The following is a 22078-nucleotide window of genomic DNA, read 5'->3' as shown; positions in this document are numbered from 1 at the left end:
CCAGACCCCTCCATTACTGTATAATATCCCAGCAGTGTCACCTCTCCAGTCATCACCAGACCCCTCCATTACTGTATAATGTACCAGCAGTGTCACCTCTCCAGTCATCACCAGACCTCTCCATTACTGTATAATGTCCCAACAGTGTCACCTCTCTAATCATCACCAGACCCCTCCATTACTGTATAATGTCCCAGCAGTGTCACTTCTCTAATCATCACCAGACCCCTCCATTACTGTATAATGTCCCAGCAGTGTCACCTCTCTAATCATCACCAGACCCCTCCATTACTGTATAATGTCCCAGCAGTGTCACCTCTCTAATCATCACCAGACCCCTCCATTACTGTATAATGTCCCAGCAGTGTCACCTCTCCAGTCATCACCAGACCCCTCCATTACTGTATTATGTCCCAGAAGTCACCTCTCCAGTCATCACCAGACCCCTCCATTACTGTATAATGTCCCAGCAGTGTCACCTCTCCAATCATCACCAGACCCCTCCATTACTGTATAATGTCCCAGCAGGGTCACCTCTCCAGTCATCTCCAGACCCCTCCATTACAGTATAATGTCCCAGCAGTGTCACCTCTCCAGTCATCACCAGACCCCTCCATTACTGTATAATGTCCCAGCAGTGTCACCTCTCTAATCATCATCAGACCCCTCCATTACTGTATAATGTCTCAGCAGTGTCACCTCTCCAGTCATCACCTGACCCCTCCATTACTGTATAATGTCCCAGCAGTGTCACCTCTCTAATAATCACCAGACCCCTCCATTACTGTATAATGTCCCAGCAGTGTCACCTCTCTAATTATCACCAGACCCCTCCATTACTGTACAATGTCCCAGCAGTGTCACCTCTCCAGTCATCACCAGACCCCTCAATTACTGTATAATGTCCCAGCAGTGTCACCTCTCTAATCATCACCAGACCCCTCCATTACTGTATAATGTCCCAGCAGTGTCACCTCTCCAGTCATCACCAGACCCCTCCATTACTGTATAATGTCCCAGCAGTGTCACCTCTCAAGTCATCACCAGACCCCTCCATTACTGTATAATGTCCCAGCAGTGTCACCTCTCCAGTCATCACCAGACCCCTCCATTGCTGTATAATGTCCCAGCAGGGTCACCTCTCCAGTCATAACCAGACCCCTCCATTACTGTATAATGTCCCAGCAGTGTCGCCTCTCCAGTCATCACCAGACCCTCCATTACTGTATAATGTCCCAGCAGTGTCACCTCTCTAATCATCACCAGACCCCTCCATTACTGTATAATGTCCCAGCAGGGTCACCTCTCCAGTCATCACCAGACCCCTCCATTACTATATAATGTCCCAGCAGTGTCACCTATCCAGTCATCATCAGACCCCTCCATTACTGTATAATGTCCCAGCAGTGTCACCTCTCCAGTCATCACCAGACCCCTCCATTACTGTATAATGTCCCATCAGTGTCACCTCTCTAATCATCACCAGACCCCTCCATTACTGTATAATGTCCCAGCAGTGTCACCTCTCCAGTCATCACCAGACCCCTCCATTACTATATAATGTCCCAGCAGTGTCACCTCTCCAGTCATCACCAGACTCCTCCATTACTATATAATGTCCCAGCAGTGTCACCTCTCTAATCATCACCAGACCCCTCCATTACTGTATAATGTCCCAGCAGTGTCACCTCTCCAGTCATCACCAGACCCCTTCATTACTGTATAATGTCCCAGCAGTGTCACCTCTCCAGTCATCACCAGACCCCTCCATTACTGTATAATGTCCCAGCAGTGTCACCTCTCCAGTCATCACCAGACCCCTCCATTACGGTATAATGTCCCAGCAGTGTCACCTCTCCAGTCATCACCAGACCCCTCCATTACTGTATAATGTCCCAGCAGTGTCACCTCTCCAGTCATCACCAGACTCCTCCATTACTATATAATGTCCCAGCAGTGTCACCTCTCCAGTCATCACCAGACCTCTCCATTACTGTATAATGTCCCAGCAGTGTCACCTCTCCAGTCATCACCAGACCCATCCATTACTGTATAATGTCCCTGCAGTGTCACCTCTCCAGTCATCACCAGACCCCTCCATTACTGTATGATGTCCCAGCAGTGTCGCCTCTCTAATCATCACCAGACCCCTTTATTACTGTACAATGTCGCAGCAGTGTCACCTCTCCAGTCATCACCAGACCCCTCCATTACTGTATAATGTCCCAGCAGTGTCACCTCTCCAGTCATCACCAGACCCCTCCATTACTGTATAATGTCCCAGCAGGGTCACCTCTCTAATCATCACCAGACCCCTCCATTACTGTATAATGTCCCAGCAGGGTCACCTGTCTAGTCAGCAGCTCAGTGATCCTGTGGATGAGTTCTAGGATCTTCTCCTCATGTATCAGTGAGTGAGGTGGAGTCTCCGTGATGGGGCCCCGGGCCCTGCTCCGTCCTCCTGACTCATGGAGATGGCTGCTGGGGGCCACACACTCCCCCCATGTCTTCTTCACTATGGTGTAATCCTGTGTATGGAGAGAGACAATGAGGGGACTGACCCCAGTATTCCTCCCTCACTACAAAGAGGAGATTGTGCCCCCTGTATAGAGCTCTAGTGAGCACATCTGGAATACTGGGGTCAGTTCTGGAGACCTCACCTACAAAGAGACATCCAGAACATAGAGCGGGGCCAAAGATGGGGGACAACAATGGTGGAAATGTAGATGGGGGACAACAATGGTGGAAATGTAGATGAGGAACAACAATGGTGGAAATGTAGATGGGGGACAACAATGGTGGAAATGTAGATGGGGGGGACAACAATGGTGGAAATGTAGATGGGGACAACAATGGTGGAAATGTAGATGGGGACAACAATGGTGGAAATGTAGATGGTGGACAACAATGGTGGAAATGTAGATGGGGGGACAACAATGGTGGAAATGTAGATGGGTGACAACAATGGTGGAAATGTAGATGGAGACAACAATGGTGGAAATGTAAATGGAGACAACAATGGTGGAAATGTAGATGGGGACAACAATGGTGGAAATGTAGATGGGGACAACAATGGTGGAAATGTAGATGGAGGAAATGTAGATGGGGACAACAATGGTGGAAATGTAGATGGGGACAACAATGGTGGAAATGTAGATGGGGACAACAATGGTGGAAATGTAGATGGAGACAACAATGGTGGAAATGTAGATGGGGGGACAACAATGGTGGACAACAATGGTGGAAATGTAGATGGGGACAACAATGGTGGAAATGTAGATGGGGACAACAATGGTGGAAATGTAGATGGAGACAACAATGGTGGAAATGTAGATGGGGGGACAACAATGGTGGAAATGTAGATGGGGGACAACAATGGTAGATGTAGATGGGGACAACAATGGTGGAAATGTAGATGGGGACAACAATGGTGGAAATGTAGATGGGGACAACAATGGTGGAAATGTAGATGGGGGACAACAATGGTGGAAATGTAGATGGAGACAACAATGGTGGAAATGTAGATGGGGGGGGACAACAATGATGGAAATGTAGATGGGGACAACAATGGTGGAAATGTAGATGGGGACAACAATGGTGGAAATGTAGATGGGGACAACAATGGTGGAAATGTAGATGGGGGACAACAATGGTGGAAATGTAGATGGAGACAACAATGGTGGAAATGTAGATGGGGGGGACAACAATGATGGAAATGTAGATGGGGGACAACAATGGTGGAAATGTAGATGGGGACAACAATGGTGGAAATGTAGATGGAGACAACAATGGTGGAAATGTAGATGGGGACAACAATGGTGGAAATGTAGATGGAGACAACAATGGTGGAAATGTAGATGGGGGGGGACAACAATGATGGAAATGTAGATGGGGGACAACAATGGTGGAAATGTAGATGGGGACAACAATGGTGGAAATGTAGATGGAGACAACAATGGTGGAAATGTAGATGGGGACAACAATGGTGGAAATGTAGATGGAGACAACAATGGTGGAAATGTAGATGGGGACAACAATGGTGGAAATGTAGATGGGGGACAACAATGGTGGAAATGTAGATGGAGACAACAATGGTGGAAATGTAGATGGGGACAACAATGGTGGAAATGTAGATGGGGGACAACAATGGTGGAAATGTAGATGGGGACAACAATGGTGGAAATGTAGATGGAGACAACAATGGTGGAAATGTAGATGGGGGACAACAATGGTGGAAATGTAGATGGGTCACCTCACCTCTCCGGTCAGCAGGTGGAGGATCTCCAAGGTGAAGTGTAATATTCTCTTAGTCATCTCATTCCTGTCCTTCTCCATCCTTGGGGGTCATTCAGGAGAAGAGGAGACAACTGGCTCAGCTAGAGGGGATAGTCCTGAAGGAGAGGGGGAGCCTGAATCACAGAACCAGTGACACACTGTAACAAACCTCCTACTCATGTAATCTCCTCACTACTGGGGTGACACACTGTAACAAATCTCCTCGTGTAATCTCCTTACTACTGGGGTGACACACTGTAACAAACCTCCTCCTCATGTAATCTCCTTACTACTGGGGTGATACACTGTAACAACCCTCCTCCTCATGTAATCTCCTTACTACTGGGGTGACACACTGTAACAACCCTCCTCCTCACGTAATCTCCTTACTACTGGGGTGACACACTGTAACAAATCTCCTCCTCATGTAATCTCCTTACTACTGGGGTGACACACTGTAACAAACCTCCTCCTCCCCATGTAATCTCCTTACTACTGGGGTGACACACTGTAACAAACCCCCTCCTCATGTAATCTCCTTACTACTGGGGTGACACACTGTAACAAACCCCCTCCTCATGTAATCTCCTTAGTACTGGGGTGACACACTGTAACAAACCCCCTCCTCATGTAATCTCCTTACTACTGGGGTGACACACTGTAACAAACCTCCTCCTCATGTAATCTCTTACTACTGGGGTGACACACTGTAACAAACCTCCTCCTCATGTAATCTCTTACTACTGGGGTGACACACTGTAACAATCCTCCTCCTCATGTAATCTCCTTACTACTGGGGTGACACACTGTAACAAACCTCCTCCTCATGTAATCTCTTACTACTGGGGTGACACACTGTAACAAACCTCCTCGTCACGTAATCTCCTTACTACTGGGGTGACACACTGTAACAAACCTCCTCATGTAATCTCCTTACTACTGGGGTGACACACTGTAACAAACCACCTCCTCATGTAATCTCCTTACTACTGGGGTGACACACTGTAACAAACCCCCTCCTCATGTAATCTCCTTACTACTGGGGTGACACATTGTAACAAACCCCCTCCTCATGTAATCTCCTTACTACTGGGGTGACACACTGTAACAAACCTCCTCCTCATGTAATCTCCTTACTACTGGGGTGACACACTGTAACAAACCTCCTCATGTAATCTTACTACTGGGGTGACACACTGTAACAAACCTCCTCCTCATGTAATCTCCTTACTACTGGGGTGACACACTGTAACAAACCCCCTCCTCATGTAATCTCCTTACTACTGGGGTGACACACTGTAACAAACCTCCTCCTCATGTAATCTCCTTACTACTAGGGTGACACACTGTAACAAACCTCTTCCTCATGTAATCTCCTTACTACTGGGGTGACACACTGTAACAAACCTCCTCCTCATGTAATCTTACTACTGGGGTGACACACTGTAACAAACCTCCTCCTCCTCCTCCTCATGTAATCTCCTTACTACTGGGGTGACACACTGTAACAATCCTCCTCCTCATGTAATCTCCTTACTACTGGGGTGACACACTGTAACAAACCCCCTCCTCATGTAATCTCCTTACTACTGGGGTGACACACTGTAACAAACCCCCTCCTCATGTAATCTCCTTACTACTGGGGTGACACACTGTAACAAACCCCCTCCTCATGTAATCTCCTTACTACTGGGGTGACACACTGTAACAAACCCCCTCCTCATGTAATCTCCTTACTACTGGGGTGACACACTGTAACAAACCCCCTCCTCATGTAATCTCCTTACTACTGGGGTGACACACTGTAACAAACCCCCTCCTCATGTAATCTCCTTACTACTGGGGTGACACACTGTAACAAATCTTCTTATGTATTTACCAGCTCTGTACCTGCTAGATGGTGGAGGCGTAGGACCTGTGATGATGTCACAATCATGTGACCAGTACAATTTGGGGGCGAAAGAAAATCATAGTTGAAGGACCTGTGAGAATGATCACGTGACCGGAATAGGCAGAGTCCTGTTGTATGCAGGAAACATGTCACCTTCCTTTAACTTTCTTTTTTTTTTTTAAATCAACTTTATTGTAACAAACAACCAATAGAGACATATCTTGAGTTGAGTGGAGCTCGAGGCTGTGAGTGCAGTATATGGTGTTGTATATTTGTATATAGATGTTCTGCTTATAGAAATCATGTGATTATTTCTATTGAAGATTTGTGAAAAAGTAGCAGGGACTCCTATCTGCTGTACATAACATACAATCGGTCACACCTATCTAATGCGATATTCCAGAGAGATGTCAATATTTTGAGTCTTTGTTACTGTGTCCTTTGTCGCCTTGATCCTCTAACCCAGTGTTTCCCAACCAGGGTGCCTCCAGCTGTTGCAAAACTACAACTCACAGCATGCCCGGACAGCCAACGGCTGTCCGGGCATTCTGAGAGTTGTAGTTTTGCAGCAGACAGAGGCACCCCGGCTGCGGCTTGATGGTTGTAGGTATGAAGGCCGCACTGTTTTTCGGTGTTTGCTGGCGCCCAGGTTTTCGTCAGCCATTTCCCATAGGGGTTGTCATCCTTTTAAAGAGTTCTCTGGTGGGAAAAAATAACTTTTTGGACCAATTATATGCCTCCCTGATGACGCCAATTTGAGTATTGGCAGAAACGCGTCGGCGGTCAAAATTGGTGGGAGTATATTGATGGTTGGGGGGACCTGGACAGACTGGTAGGGCCAAGCAGAGTCTCTCTTGGTCACCCCATACACATCAAGCACGTCCCTTGTCATATTTTGTTATTTTGTGGTGATTGAATACACAAACACACTATATAGGGGGAGATTTATCAAAACCTGTGCAGAGGGAAAGTTGCCCATAGCAACCAATCAGATCGCTTCTTTCATTTTTAACAAGGCCCCTGCAAAATGAAAGAAATGATCTGATTGGTTGCTATGGGCAACTGGGCAACTTTTCCTTTTGAGGTTTTGATAAATCTCCCTCTATATGCTTATATCTATTTTAATAGAACAAATTAAAGGGGTATTCCAGGCCAAAACTTTTTTTATATATATATCAACTGGCTCCGGAAAGTTAAACAGATTTGTAAATTACTTTGATTAAAAAATCTTAATCCTTCCAATAGTTATTAGCTTCTGAAGTTGAGTTGCTGTTTTCGGTCTAACTGCTCTCTGATGACTCACATCCCGGGAGCTGTGCAGTTCCTATGGGGATATTCTCCCATCATGCACAGCTCCCGGGACGTGACATCATCATTGACCAGTTAGACAGAAAACTTCAGAAGCTAATAACTATTGGTAGGATTAAGATTTTTTAATAGAAGTAATTTACAAATCTGTTTAACTTTCCGGAGCCAGTTGGTATTTATAAAAAAGTTTTTGCCTGGAATACCCCTTTAAAAGTTATATTTTAGGCACACCCTTGACACATTAATGGTGTTCACATAATCCCGTGTCAGGAACTGTCCAGAGCAGAAGTTTTCTATGGGGATTTGTTGCTGCTCTGGACAGTTCCTGACATAGACAGAGGTGCTAGACTGAAAAGAACTTCACAATTTCCTGTGGAGCATACAGCAGCTGATAACTACTGGAAGGGTTAAGATTTTCTAATAGATAATAATTAACAAATTTGGATAATTTTCGGGAGCCAGTTGTTTTACACAGGAGTACCCCTTTAATAAAAACAAAGGGGGAGATTTATCAAAACCTGAGCAGAGGTAAAGTCCAGTTGCCCATAGCAACCAATCAGATCGCTTCTTTCATTTTTCACAGGCCTTCCTAAAAATGAAAGAAGCCATCTGATTGGTTGCTATGGGCAACTGGGCAAGTTTTACTCTGCACAGGTTTTGATAAATCTCCCCCCAATTCCGCCTTCGCTCGTGTGCCGATCCCCCGTTCTGGTATTAAAAAGCAGCGTACGTCAGTTGACCGTCGTAGCCAATCTGCTGCCTCGGCTGGGACACAAAGTATTTCTGAGTATGGAGCATCATGGCGAGGCTTCTGATTGGCTACAGCTGTCAAATGACACCTGATAGTCGAGCAAGGAAGGAGAGGGGAGCGGTACGATGAGATGAAGGGGAGGGGTATGGTGAGATGGAGGAGGAGGGGTATGGTGAGATGAAGAGGAGGGGTACGGTGTGATGAAGAGGAGGGGTACGGTGAGATGAAGAGGAGGGGTACGGTGAGATGAAGTGGAGGGGTACGGTGAGATGAAGAGGAGGGGTACGGTGAGATGAAGAGGAGGGGTACGGGGAGATGAAGAGGAGGGGTACGGGGAGATGATGAGGAGGGGTACGGGGAGATGATGAGGAGGGGTACGGGGAGATGATGAGGAGGGGTGTGGTGTGATGAAGAGGAGGGGTGTGGTGTGGTGTGATGAAGAAGAGGAGTATGGGGAGATGAAGAGGAGGGGTATGGTGAGATGAAGAGGAGGGGTATGGTGTGATGAAGAGGAGGGGTATGGTGTGATGAAGAGGAGGGGTATGGTGTGATGAAGAGGAGAGGTATGGTGAGATGAAGAGGAGGGGTATGGTGTGATGAAGAGGAGGGGTATGGTGTGATGAAGAGGAGGGGTATGGGGAGATGAAGAGGAGGGGTATGGTGAGATGAAGAGGAGGGGTATGGTGAGAGGAAGAGGAGGGGTATGGTGAGAGGAAGAGGAGGGGTATGGTGAGAGGAAGAGGAGGGGTATGGGGAAATGAAGAGGAGGGGTATGGTGAGATGAAGAGGAGGGGTATGGTGAGATGAAGTGGAGGGGTATGGGGAGATGAAGAGGAGGGGTGTGGTGAGATGAAGAGGAGGGGTGTGGTGAGATGAAGAGGAGGGGTGTGGTGAGATGAAGAGGAGGGGTGTGGTGAGATGAAGAGGAGGGGTGTGGTGAGATGAAGAGGAGGGGTGTGGTGAGATGAAGAGGAGGGGTGTGGTGAGATGAAGAGGAGGGGTGTGGTGAGATGAAGAGGAGGGGTGTGGTGAGATGAAGAGGAGGGGTGTGGTGAGATGAAGAGGAGGGGTATGGTGAGATGAAGTGGAGGGGTATGGGGAGATGAAGAGGAGGGGTGTGGTGAGATGAAGAGGAGGGGTGTGGTGAGATGAAGAGGAGGGGTGTGGTGAGACGAAGAGGAGGGGTGTGGTGAGACGAAGAGGAGGGGTGTGGTGAGATGAAGAGGAGGGGTGTGGTGAGATGAAGAGGAGGGATATGGTGTGATGAAGAGGAGGGGTGTGGTGAGATTAAGAGGAGGGGTGTGGTGTGATGAAGAGGAGGGGTGTGGTGAGATGAAGAGGAGGGGTATGGGGATTAAAAAGCAGCGTACGTCAGTTGACCGTCGTAGCCAATCTGCTGCCTCGGCTGGGACACGAAGTATTTCTGAGTATGGAGCATCATGGCGAGGCTTCTGATTGGCTACAGCTGTCAAATGACACCTGATAGCCGAGCAAGGAAGGAGAGGGGAGCGGTACGATGAGATGAAGGGGAGGGGTATGGTGAGATGGAGGAGGAGGGGTATGGTGAGATGAAGAGGAGGGGTATGGTGTGATGAAGAGGAGGGGTACGGTGTGATGAAGAGGAGGGGTATTGTGAGATGAAGAGGAGGGGTGTGGTGTGATGAAGAGGAGGGGTGTGGTGTGATGAAGAGGAGGGGTGTGGTGTGATGAAGAGGAGGGGTGTGGTGAGATGAAGAGGAGGGGTGTGGTGTGATGAAGAGGAGGGGTGTGGTGTGATGAAGAGGAGGGGTGTGGTGTGATGAAGAGGAGGGGTATGGGGAGATGAAGAGGAGAGGTGTGGTGAGATGAAGAGGAGGGGTGTGGTGTGATGAAGAGGAGGGGTTTGGTGAGATGAAGAGGAGGGGTGTGGTGTGATGAAGAGGAGGGGTGTGGTGTGATGAAAAGGAGGGGTGTGGTGTGATGAAGAGGAGGGGTATGGTGAGATGAAGAGGAGGGGTATGGGGAGATGAAGAGGAGGGGTATGGGGAAATGAAGAGGAGGGGTATGGTGAGATGAAGAGGAGGGGTATGGTGAGAGGAAGAGGAGGGGTATGGTGAGAGGAAGAGGAGGGGTATGGTGAGAGGAAGAGGAGGGGTATGGTGAGAGGAAGAGGAGGGGTATGGTGAGAGGAAGAGGAGGGGTATGGTGAGAGGAAGAGGAGGGGTATGGTGAGAGGAAGAGGAGGGGTATGGTGAGAGGAAGAGGAGGGGTATGGTGAGAGGAAGAGGAGGGGTATGGTGAGAGGAAGAGGAGGGGTATGGTGAGAGGAAGAGGAGGGGTATGGTGAGAGGAAGAGGAGGGGTATGGTGAGAGGAAGAGGAGGGGTATGGTGAGAGGAAGAGGAGGGGTATGGTGAGAGGAAGAGGAGGGGTACGGTGAGAGGAAGAGGAGGGGTACGGGGAAATGAAGAGGAGGGGTACGGGGAAATGAAGAGGAGGGGTACGGGGAGATGAAGAGGAGGGGTACGGGGAGATGAAGAGGAGGGGTACGGGGAGATGATGAGGAGGGGTGTGGTGTGATGAAGAGGAGGGGTGTGGTGAGATGAAGAGGAGGGGTATGGTGAGATGAAGAGGAGGGGTATGGTGAGATGAAGAGGAGGGGTATGGTGAGATGAAGAGGAGGGGTATGGTGAGATGAAGAGGAGGGGTGTGGTGAGATGAAGAGGAGGGGTGTGGTGAGATGAAGAGGAGGGGTGTGGTGTGATGAAGAGGAGGGGTGTGGTGTGATGAAGAGGAGGGGTGTGGTGTGATGAAGAGGAGGGGTGTGGTGTGATGAAGAGGGGGGGTGTGGTGAGATGAAGAGGAGGGGTGTGGTGAGATGAAGAGGAGGGGTGTGGTGAGATGAAGAGGAGGGGTGTGGTGAGATGAAGAGGAGGGGTGTGGTGAGATGAAGAGGAGGGGTGCGGTGAGATGAAGAGGAGAGGTATGGGGAGATGAAGAGGAGGGGTATGGGGAGATGAAGAGGAGGGGTATGGGGAGATGAAGAGGAGGGGTATGGGGAGATGAAGAGGAGGGGTATGGGGAGATGAAGAGGAGGGGTATGGGGAGATGAAGAGGAGGGGTATGGGGAGATGAAGAGGAGGGGTATGGGGAGATGAAGAGGAGGGGTATGGGGAGATGAAGAGGAGGGGTATGGGGAGATGAAGAGGAGGGGTGTGGTGAGATGAAGTGGAAAAGGTACTGTGGAATGATGAGGAGGGGTATGGGGAGATGAAGAGGAGGGGTATGGGGAGATGGAGAGGAGGGGTATGGGGAGATGAAGAGGAGGGGTATGGTGAGATGAAGGGGAAAAGGTACTGTGGAATGATGAGGAGGGGTACAGGTAAATAAAGTTGATGGGTACGAGTGGATTAAGTGGAGGGGTATGGGAGGATGAAGGGGAGCTTGTACTTAATGTATCTAAGCCTGTAGTGAATGTATCTAAGCTTGTACTTAATGTATCTAAGCCTGTAGTGAATGTATCTAAGCCTGTAGTGAATGTACCTAAGTTTGTATTTAATGTTTCTAAGCCTGTAGTGAATGTATCTAGGCCTGTAGTGAATGTATCTAAGCCTGAAGTGAAGCCCTCACCTTTATCTGCTCTGACCAGTTCCTCAGGTAGAATGTTCCACAGATCCTTATGGTAAAGATGATTGATTATCCGGTGTAGCTGCTGTAAAGATGATTGATTATCCGGTGTAGCTGCTGTAAAGATGATTGATTATCCGGTGTAGCTGCTGTAATGATGATTCATTATCCGGTGTAGCTGCTGTAAAGATGATTCATTATCCGGTGTAGCTGCTGTAAAGATGATTCATTATCCGGTGTAGCTGCTGTAAAGATGATTCATTATCCGGTGTAGCTGCTGTAAAGATGATTCATTATCCGGTGTAGCTGCTGTAAAGATGATTGATTATCCGGTGTAGCTGCTGTAAAGATGATTGATTATCCGGTGTAGCTGCTGTAAAGATGATTGATTATCCGGTGTAGCTGCTGTTAGATGATTGATTATCCGGTGTAGCTGCTGTAAAGATGATTGATTATCCGGTGTAGCTGCTGTAAAGATGATTGATTATCCGGTGTAGCTGCTGTAAAGATGATTGATTATCCGGTGTAGCTGCTGTAAAGATGATTCATTATCCGGTGTAGCTGCTGTAAAGATGATTCATTATCCGGTGTAGCTGCTGTAAAGATGATTCATTATCCGGTGTAGCTGCTGTAAAGATGATTGATTATCCGGTGTAGCTGCTGTTAGATGATTCATTATCCGGTGTAGCTGCTGTAAAGATGATTCATTATCCGGTGTAGCTGCTGTTAGATGATTCATTATCCGGTGTAGCTGCTGTAAAGATGATTCATTATCCGGTGTAGCTGCTGTAAAGATGATTCATTATCCGGTGTAGCTGCTGTAAAGATGATTCATTATCCGGTGTAGCTGCTGTAAAGATGATTCATTATCCGGTGTAGCTGCTGTAAAGATGATTGATTATCCGGTGTAGCTGCTGTTAGATGATTCATTATCCGGTGTAGCTGCTGTAAAGATGATTCATTATCCGGTGTAGCTGCTGTAAAGATGATTCATTATCCGGTGTAGCTGCTGTAAAGATGATTCATTATCCGTTGTAGCTGCTGTAAAGATGATTCATTATCCGGTGTAGCTGCTGTAAAGATGATTGATTATCCGGTGTAGCTGCTGTAAAGATGATTCATTATCCGGTGTAGCTGCTGTAAAGATGATTCATTATCCGGTGTAGCTGCTGTTAGATGATTCATTATCCGGTGTAGCTGCTGTAAAGATGATTCATTATCCGGTGTAGCTGCTGTAAAGATGATTGATTATCCGGTGTAGCTGCTGTAAAGATGATTCATTATCCGGTGTAGCTGCTGTAAAGATGATTCATTATCCGGTGTAGCTGCTGTAAAGATGATTCATTATCCGGTGTAGCTGCTGTAAAGATGATTCATTATCCGGTGTAGCTGCTGTAAAGATGATTCATTATCTGTTGTAGCTGCTGTAAAGATGATTCATTATCCGGTGTAGCTGCTGTAAAGATGATTCATTATCCGGTGTAGCTGCTGTAAAGATGATTCATTATCCGGTGTAGCTGCTGTAAAGATGATTCATTATCTGTTGTAGCTGCTGTAAAGATGATTCATTATCCGGTGTAGCTGCTGTAAAGATGATTCATTATCCGGTGTAGCTGCTGTTAGATGATTCATTATCCGGTGTAGCTGCTGTAAAGATGATTCATTATCCGGTGTAGCTGCTGTAAAGATGATTGATTATCCGGTGTAGCTGCTGTTAGATGATTGATTATCCGGTGTAGCTGCTGTAAAGATGATTGGTTATCCGGTGTAGCTGCTGTAAAGATGATTGATTATCCGGTGTAGCTGCTGTAAAGATGATTGGTTATCCGGTGTAGCTGCTGTAAAGATGATTGATTATCCGGTGTAGCTGCTGTTAGATGGTCACACGCAGAGTATATACATCAGTCCCTGTATATGGGACCGCCCCAAATCTAACATTGTTATCCATCCAGGAAATGTATGACTTATTCACAGGGTAGGAATATTCCCTATGGGCCCCATGACTCCTCTATGGAGATCACTTGGGGGGGATGGCGCTCAGCTGTCCAAAGATCTCTACGTCTGTCACAGACATTAGTGTCCCCACATCTCCCCTGTGTCACAGACATTAGTGTCCCCCCATCTCTCCCATGTCATAGACATTAGTGTCCCCACATCAACCCCCCATGTCAGACATTAGTGTCCCCCCATCTCTCCCATGTCACAGACATTAGTGTCCCCACATCTCCCCCATGTCAGTCATTAGTGTCCCCACATCAACCCCCCATGTCACAGACATTAGTGTCCCCCCATGTCTCCCATGTCACAGACATTAGTGTCCCCACATCTCCCCCATGTCAGTCATTAGTGTCCCCACATCAACCCCCACATGTCACAGACATTAATGTCCCCGCATGAACCCCCCATGTAAGTCATTAGTGTCCCCACATCTCTTCGATGTCACAGTCATTAGTGTCCCCACATCTCTCCCGTGTCACAGTCATTAGTGTCCCTACATCAACCCCCCATGTCACAGTCATTAGTGTCCCCACATCAACACCCCATGTCAGTCATTAGTGTCCCCACATCAACCCCCCCATGTCACAGTCATTAGTGTCCCCACATCTCTTCGATGTCACAGTCATTAGTGTCCCCACATCTCTCCCGTGTCACAGTCATTAGTGTCCCTACATCAACCCCCCATGTCACAGTCATTAGTGTCCCCACATCAACTCCCCATGTCAGTCATTAGTGTCCCCACATCAACCCCCCCATGTCAGTCATTAGTGTCCCCACATCTCTCCCATGTCACAGTCATTAGTGTCCCCACATCTCTCCCGTGTCACAGTCATTAGTGTCCCCACATCAACCCCCCATGTCACAGTCATTAGTGTCCCCACATCAACTCCCCATGTCACAGTCATTAGTGTCCACACATCAACCCCCCATGTCACAGTCATTAGTGTCCCCACATCAACTCCCCATGTCACAGTCATTAGTGTCCCCACATCAACCCCCCCATGTCACAGTCATTAGTGTCCCCGCATCTCCCCCGTGTCACAGTCATTAGTGTCCCCACATCAACCCCCCATGTCAGTCATTAGTGTCCCCACATCAACTCCCCATGTCACAGTCATTAGTGTCCCCGCATTTCCCCCGTGTCACAGTCATTAGTGTCCCCGCATCTCCCCGGTATCACAGTCATTAGTGTCACCACATCAACCCCCCATGTCAGTCATTAGTGTCCCCGCATCAACCCCCCGTGTCACAGACATTAGTGTCCCCGCATCTCCCGTGTCAGTCATTAGTGTCCCCACATCTCCCCCGTGTCAGACATTAGTGTCCCCACATTAACCCCATGTCAGTCATTAGTGTCCCTGCATCAACCCCCCCATCTCTCCCGTGTCACAGACCTTAGTGTCCCCACATCTCCCCCATGTCAGTCATTAGTGTCCCCGTGTCAGTCATTAGTGTCCCCGTGTCAGTCATTAGTGTCCCTGCATCAACCCCCCATCTCCCCCGTGTCACAAACATTAGTGTCCCTGCATCTCCCCGTGTCAGTCATTAGTGTCCCCGCATCTCCCCCGTGTCACAGAAATTTGTGTCCCAACATCTCCCCGGAGTCAGCCATTAGTGTCCCCGTATCCAGCCCCCATCTCCCCCGTGTCACAGTCATTAATGTCCCCACATCTCCCCGTGTCACAACTTTTTTACGTAGCTCCGCCTTTGTACCCGTGATGCCCTGGAAGAGCCCCAGGAAGGAGGGCACAGGACTCTTCTCCCCTCCAGCTCAGTCCCGGTAGAGCACAATTTAGGGGCCGTTAATGGGTAGGAGCTGCCTGGGTGGGGTAAGTGATGTCTATGATTGCTGGGAGTGGCTCCATCACGGGAAGGGGCAGGCTCACAAACTATGGGCTCTTTTGGGAGTGGTCGTGACGTCACAGCCACACACCCCTCGTGACATCACACCATGCCCCCTCTATTCATATCTATGGGAGGGGGTGTGTTTGCACAGCCACGCCCCCTACCATAGACATGAATGGAGGGGGCGTGGCTGTGTTGTCACGGCCTCCGGTTCCAAGCGTTCTGAACAAAATGTTCAGACTGCTGTAGCACCCCTTTAAAGTGAAAAATGTATTTTTTTCCTCACTCTCCCCATAGATATATATGGTAATGGTAATACTAGGCTGCTGCTGCTTGGCTTGTATTTTAAAACCCAAATATTTATAAAATGTACTAGTTACCAATACACCACTGCAGCAAATTACAAATTAAAATTGTTTATTGCTTTTTATTTCCATCACTGTTATATTTATATATTGTATGAAGGAAGATTAAATATTTATATGTCCAAACATGTTAAAAAGAACAAGTTTACATAGGGTTAATTAATTAATTTTTTTTTTTTTATTCATCAGTCCGAATTGTTCTGCAGCGTTAGTGTATTTTTGAATACAGTCCAGTGGCTCACTGGTTAACGTTGCTGCTTTAGAACAGTGGTCTCCAAACAGTGGACCTCCAGTTGGCTTTCCGGCATGCTGGGAGTTGTAGTTTTGCAACGGCTGGAGGTTCACATTTTGGAGACGACTTCTTTAGAGGGACCAAAGACACAGTGTGTTTTAAGATTTTGTGGGTTTTCGCCAGTTTTCACCCATATTGTATAAAAACATAGTGTGGATCGTGAATGCCAGTGGCCACAGAGACCGTGTTAAACTCTGTACAGCGCTGTGGAATATGTCAGCACTATATAAAATGTATTAATACAGTAATAATCCAGGTTCATGGTGACATTTCGGCTTCATGGATCCAGCTCACAGTTCACCTTGAAAATAAAATTCCACCCAAACAGGATTATATTTCCAACGAAATTATGGATTTTTTTTTTCTTTTAAAACATTTTCCACATGCAGAACATCAAAATGACGTACTCCTTGCATGGGTTTTCAGGTGCTTCTCGAGAAGAGATCTTTCTGTATAACGTTTCGGACATAGTGAACATGTATGTGGCTTGTCTCCTCTGTGATTTCTCTCGTGTCTATCGAGACTCGACTTCCTGGTAAAACATTTCCCACATTCCGAACATGAATAAGGCTTCTCTCCTGCATGACTTCTCTCGTGCCTAATAAGATTGGATTTGCTTATAAAACATTTCCCACAAGGCAAACAAGAATACGGCTTCTCTCCTGTGTGACTCCTCTCATGTATAATAAGATCTGATCTAATTGTAAAACATTTCCCGCATTCCGAACATGAATACGGCTTCTCTCCTGTGTGACTTCTCTTATGTATAATAAGATGTGCTTTGTGTATAAAACATTTGCCACACTGCGAACATGGATATTCTGTCTCCCCTGTGTGGCTTTGCCTATGTATAACAAGACTCAATTTATCTTTAAAACATTTCCCACATTCTACGCACGAGAATAGCTTTCCTCCTGCATGAATTCTCTCATGTGCAGCAAGAGTTGATTTCTGTATAAAACATTTCCCACATTCTGCACATGAATACGGCTTTTCTCCTGTGTGAATTCTCTCGTGTCTGACTAGATCTGATTTATCTGTAAAACTTTTCCCACATTCTCCACATGAATATGGCTTCACTCCTGTGTGAGTTCTCGCGTGTGTGACAAGTTGAGATTTCTGTATGAAACATTTCCCACATTCTGAACAGGAGTACGGCTTTTCTCCTGTGTGAATTCTCTCGTGTAAAATGAGCTTCGATCTATATGTGAAGCATTTTCCACATTCTGAACATGAATACGGCTTCTCTCCTGCTTGACTTTTCCTGTGTGTAAAAAGATCTCTTCCGCTTTCATCAATGAAATGATCTGTCCTTGTGGTAACAATGTGTGGTTGGTCAGGAGAAGGTTCCTCATGATCAGGTGGATTATTATAGGATAGATCTGGATGGACATTAGGGGTAAGGAGGTCTTCTCCTGAGGAGCGCTCCATCATATCTTCATCTTTAGTTATTAGGGATAACATGAAGTTTCCCTCGGAGCTCATACTGGGGTTTTCTGTTAGGATTTAAAAAAATTGATTTTGAGACTTTTGTTTAAATACATTTTTAACATTTCTACTAGATTTCAACCGAACTTAACTACAATAGAATAGGGGATAAGATGTCTGATCGTGGGGGTCCCGCTGCTGGGGCCCACCGCGATCTCCCACAGCACCCAGCATACTAAACAAATGCCGGGTTCCTGCGGCACTGGTCGTGATGTCATAGCCACGCCCCCCTCCATAGACATGAATGGAGGGGGCGTGGCCGTGACATCACTGCTTACGGCTCCAAGCGTTCTGAACAAAATCTTGAGAACGCTGGAGCACCGGAGTACCCCTGTAAATTGAAAAATATCTCTCTCTCTCTATCTCATAATGGTAACACTAGGCTGCTGCTGCTTGGCTTGTATTTTAAAACCCAGATATTTTTAAAAATTTACTAGTTACTAAGACACCATTGTAGGAAATTACAAATAAAAATTTTTTTATTGCTTTTTATAACTTTGATATATTGTATGAAGGAAGATTTAATATTTATATGTCCTAACATGTTATAAAAAAGACATGAATGGAGGGGGCGTGGCGGATGACACAAGGGGAAATCGAACAGGGAAAAACTCATATTCTAGATTGTAGGTGGGCCCTAAGGACTGTTGGGGGCCCCTGATCTATAGGATGTAGTGAGGTTATCGATCATAATCTGTAATAAAGGGTCTTCAAAGCCTTGATCAATCCGTTCTAAGAATTCAGGCTGAGAAAAGAGGGTTTGGTTGAGATATATACACACTAGGGATCGACCGATATTGATTTTTTAGGGCCGATAATCTGGGGCCTTTCAGGCCGATATTCCGCTATAAGTTATCGGCTATTTCTCCTTTAAATCAATGAACTGCAGCAGCTTTTGCTGGGCCAGAGACCTGCCTGTCTGGGGGTCCTCCCAACCACCGCCGCTGACCCCCACTGCAAACCGCACGCCGCCCCATTGCCTCCCCCACCGCAGCTGCCCCATTGCCTCCCCGCAGCAGGAGCCTGAAGTAGCACGGGCCCCAGACCCCAGGAACAGGTAATTATAAAACAGGGGATGGAGGAGGGGTGGCGTGCGGTGTTGTGGGGGGGGGGGTTATTATTGGCAAGGTAATTGCCGATATCGATAACGTCCAAAATCGTGAATATCGGCCAAACCGATAGTCGGTCGATCCCTAATACACACACACACCCTTGTACAGCCTTAGCCAATCATAGCTCATCTCACACTGAACTGCTCTGAGTTTTGTGTAGCAGAGTGAGGGAGGAAGTTCTCCCCTGTATGGCTTCAGTCTACTGGGGAACGCCCCTTCCCAGTCTGTGAATCTGACTGGGCAGAAAATACAGAAAAATATGAAGGTAGAAAACTAAAAAATAATAAAAATAAAGGCAGGGGGTGGTTTATCAATATGGGGGCAGTGAACTGGGAGGATTGTAAAACAAGATCATGAGAGGTTCTCTTTAATGATGTAATCGTTCTATACAATGATACCCCATGTTTACTTTCATTATTTCCTGTAGGTCTAATGGCAGCAGATAACATGTTCCTGCCTTTTGGGGTGCCCACCTTTTTTTTTAGCATGCCCCCCCTAACCACGGCGCCGGACCCTAATCTACTATCTACTACTATCTCCAATACAATAAGCACACACTGTACAGAAGTCAGGGAAGCAGGTCAGGACACGATGGGTTAACAGGCGTGGAACTAGAAACAAAAAAGGGGAAGTTGACAGAATCCAAATCTAGAGAGCTTGCAGTACTAATAAGGAAAACAGAAGAATAGTCAGGTCACTTAGCTAAGGGTCATAATTCACAGGATAGATCAAGCAAGGAGCAATTCAGGAGCAAATGCAGAAATAACTTATTACAACTGGGAATGCCACTTAAAGGGGATCTTCTGGTGGCAAGGCTTGCCGAAAAAAACCAAAACACTTATCTTCTCTTCCGGAGACTCTACCTTATGGAGAGAACTAGGGATGTCCCGATACTGATGCTAGTATCGGTATCGGGGCCGATACCAGGGATCTGCATGGTATCGGGGACTCTTTTAATGTATCCGACACCTGGTGCAGCACTCCGCTGCCCCGTTCCCCTGTCCTCATCACGGCTGCTGCCCCGTTCAAAAGAGGGGGGGATAGGATGTCTGATCGAGGGGGGGTGGGGCGATGCTGGAGGCTGTATTCTATGCCGGGCTGCTGTTCCAGTCTCAGAAACCTCTGTGTTTCTGGGACTGGAGATGTCACGCCACGCCCCCTCCATTCATGTCTATGAGAGGGGGCGTGACTGCCGCCACGCCCCCTCCCATTGACATGAATGGAGGGGGCGTGGCATTACGACACAAGGGGGTGTGGCGTGAGGTCACATCTCTAGTCCCAGAAATACAGAGGTTTCAGAGACTGGAGCAGCAGCCTAGCATAGAATATGGGGGCAGCACGGAGATACCGGGGGGGTTTTGGGGCAGGGGTCAAAGAGATCAGACAACTCATCCCCTATCCTTTGGATCTTTTATCCTAGGGGATAAGAGGTCTATGGCTGGAATACCCCTTTAACTAAGCTAGGGCTGGTGAGCTCGGCCAGGGGAACACACCGATCCCAGCAAAAAAGATCTGCCCAGACCTAACTGATCCGCACACCAACCCCGAGAAGCTTAAAGGGGTACTCTGTTGGAAATATCTTATCCCCTATCCAAAGGATGTGGGTCCTGCTGCTGGGGACCCCTGCGATCTCCGCTGCGTCACCCCGGTCATTCGGTGCACAGAGGGATGCCAGCTGCCACGCCCCCTCCATTCACACCCATGTACTAGTCGTCACGCCCCCTCCATCCACACCCACGTACTAGTCGTCACGCCCCCTCCATCCACACCCATGTACTAGTCGTCACGCCCCCTCCATTCACACCCATGTACTAGTCATCACGCCCCCTCCATTCTCACCTATGTACTAGTCGTCACGCCCCCTCCATTCACACCTATGTACTAGTCGTCACGCCCCCTCCATTCACACCCATGTACTAGTCGTCACGCCCCCTCCATTCACACCCATGTACTAGTCGTCACGCCCCCTCCATTCACACCCATGTACTAGTCATCACGCCCCCTCCATTCACACCCATGTACTAGTCTCCACGCCCCCTCCATTCACACCCATGTACTAGTCGTCACGCCCCCCTCCATTCACACCCATGTACTAGTCGTCACGCCCCCCTCCATCCACACCCATGTACTAATCGTAACGCCCCCTCCATTCACACCCATGTACTAGTCTCCACGCCCCCTCCATTCACACCCATGTACTAGTCGTCACGCCCCCCTCCATTCACACCCATGTACTAGTCGTCACGCCCCCTCCATTCACACCCATGTACTAGTCGTCACGCCCCCCTCCATTCACACCCATGTACTAGTAGTCACGCCCCCTCCATCCACACCCATGTACTTGTCGTAACGCCCCCTCCATCCACACCCATGTACTAGTCTCCACGCCCCCTCCATTCACACCCATGTACTAGTCGTCACGCCCCCCTCCATTCACACCCATGTACTAGTCGCCACGCCCCCTCCATTCACACCCATGTACTAGTCGTCACGCCCCCTCCATTCACACCCATGTACTAGTCGTCACGCCCCCTCCATCCACACCCATGTACTAATCGTCACGCCCCCTCCATCCACACCCATGTACTAGTCGTAACGCCCCCTCCATCCACACCCATGTATTAATCGTCACGCCCCCTCCATTCACACCCATGTACTAGTCGTCACGTCCCCTCCATTCACACCCATGTACTAGTCGTCACGCCCCCTCCATCCACACCCATGTACTAGTCGTCACGCCCCCTCCATCCACACCCATGTACTAGTCGTAACGCCCCCTCCATTCACACCCATGTACTAGTCGTCACGCCCCCTCCCATAGACATTTACACTGCATGTTCAAGTCTCCTAGTGAGGAACAACCCCTTCTGTCGCCCACATGACTGGTATCGCTGCTTCTGTGATGACCCAAATTATTAAGTTATAACAGGTATCACTACAGGTCTTGGGGCCTTTTTTAGGCCGGAAGTCGTCAGTATAAAACAATCATCCTGGGATTCAAATTGTCAAAACTAAAAGACAAGTGTCAGAGGGGCCCAAATGACATCTATCATGGGGCTAATTACCTGATGTTTCATCCTGTAGATTGATGACCCCAAATCCTGATGCTGCCCCTAGTGTTCTACCTGGAGCATGACAGGACCCATAG

At 47.9% G+C, this 22078-nt stretch overlaps 2 protein-coding genes across 3 annotated transcripts in view; one reads left to right on the top strand and one right to left on the bottom strand.

The window, feature by feature from the left end:
* LOC130302594 (oocyte zinc finger protein XlCOF7.1-like) overlaps window positions 1-22078 on the bottom strand; it is a 61169-nt gene that overhangs the window by 11564 nt on the left and 27527 nt on the right. Inside the window, exons 11-13 of the mRNA XM_056551717.1 lie at window positions 16738-17826; window positions 11850-11947; window positions 2349-2522 (exon numbers count right to left, since the gene is read on the bottom strand). Of these exons, the coding sequence (XP_056407692.1) occupies window positions 2349-2522; window positions 11850-11947; window positions 16738-17826 (1361 nt within the window). The remainder of the gene's footprint in view (window positions 1-2348; window positions 2523-11849; window positions 11948-16737; window positions 17827-22078) is intronic.
* LOC130283473 (zinc finger protein OZF-like) overlaps window positions 6295-22078 on the top strand; it is a 58512-nt gene continuing 42728 nt past the window's right edge. The window contains exon 1 of one of the 2 annotated variants that reach the window (XM_056533170.1): window positions 6295-6411. The gene's annotated coding sequence lies outside the window, so the exon portion shown is untranslated. The remainder of the gene's footprint in view (window positions 6412-22078) is intronic. The other variant, XM_056533180.1, reaches the window with a different exon arrangement.

Source organism: Hyla sarda, chromosome 1, assembly GCF_029499605.1.
Source record: "Hyla sarda isolate aHylSar1 chromosome 1, aHylSar1.hap1, whole genome shotgun sequence".
Classification (NCBI taxonomy): Eukaryota; Metazoa; Chordata; class Amphibia; order Anura; family Hylidae; genus Hyla; species Hyla sarda.
This window is presented reverse-complemented; position numbering and strand designations above follow the sequence as displayed.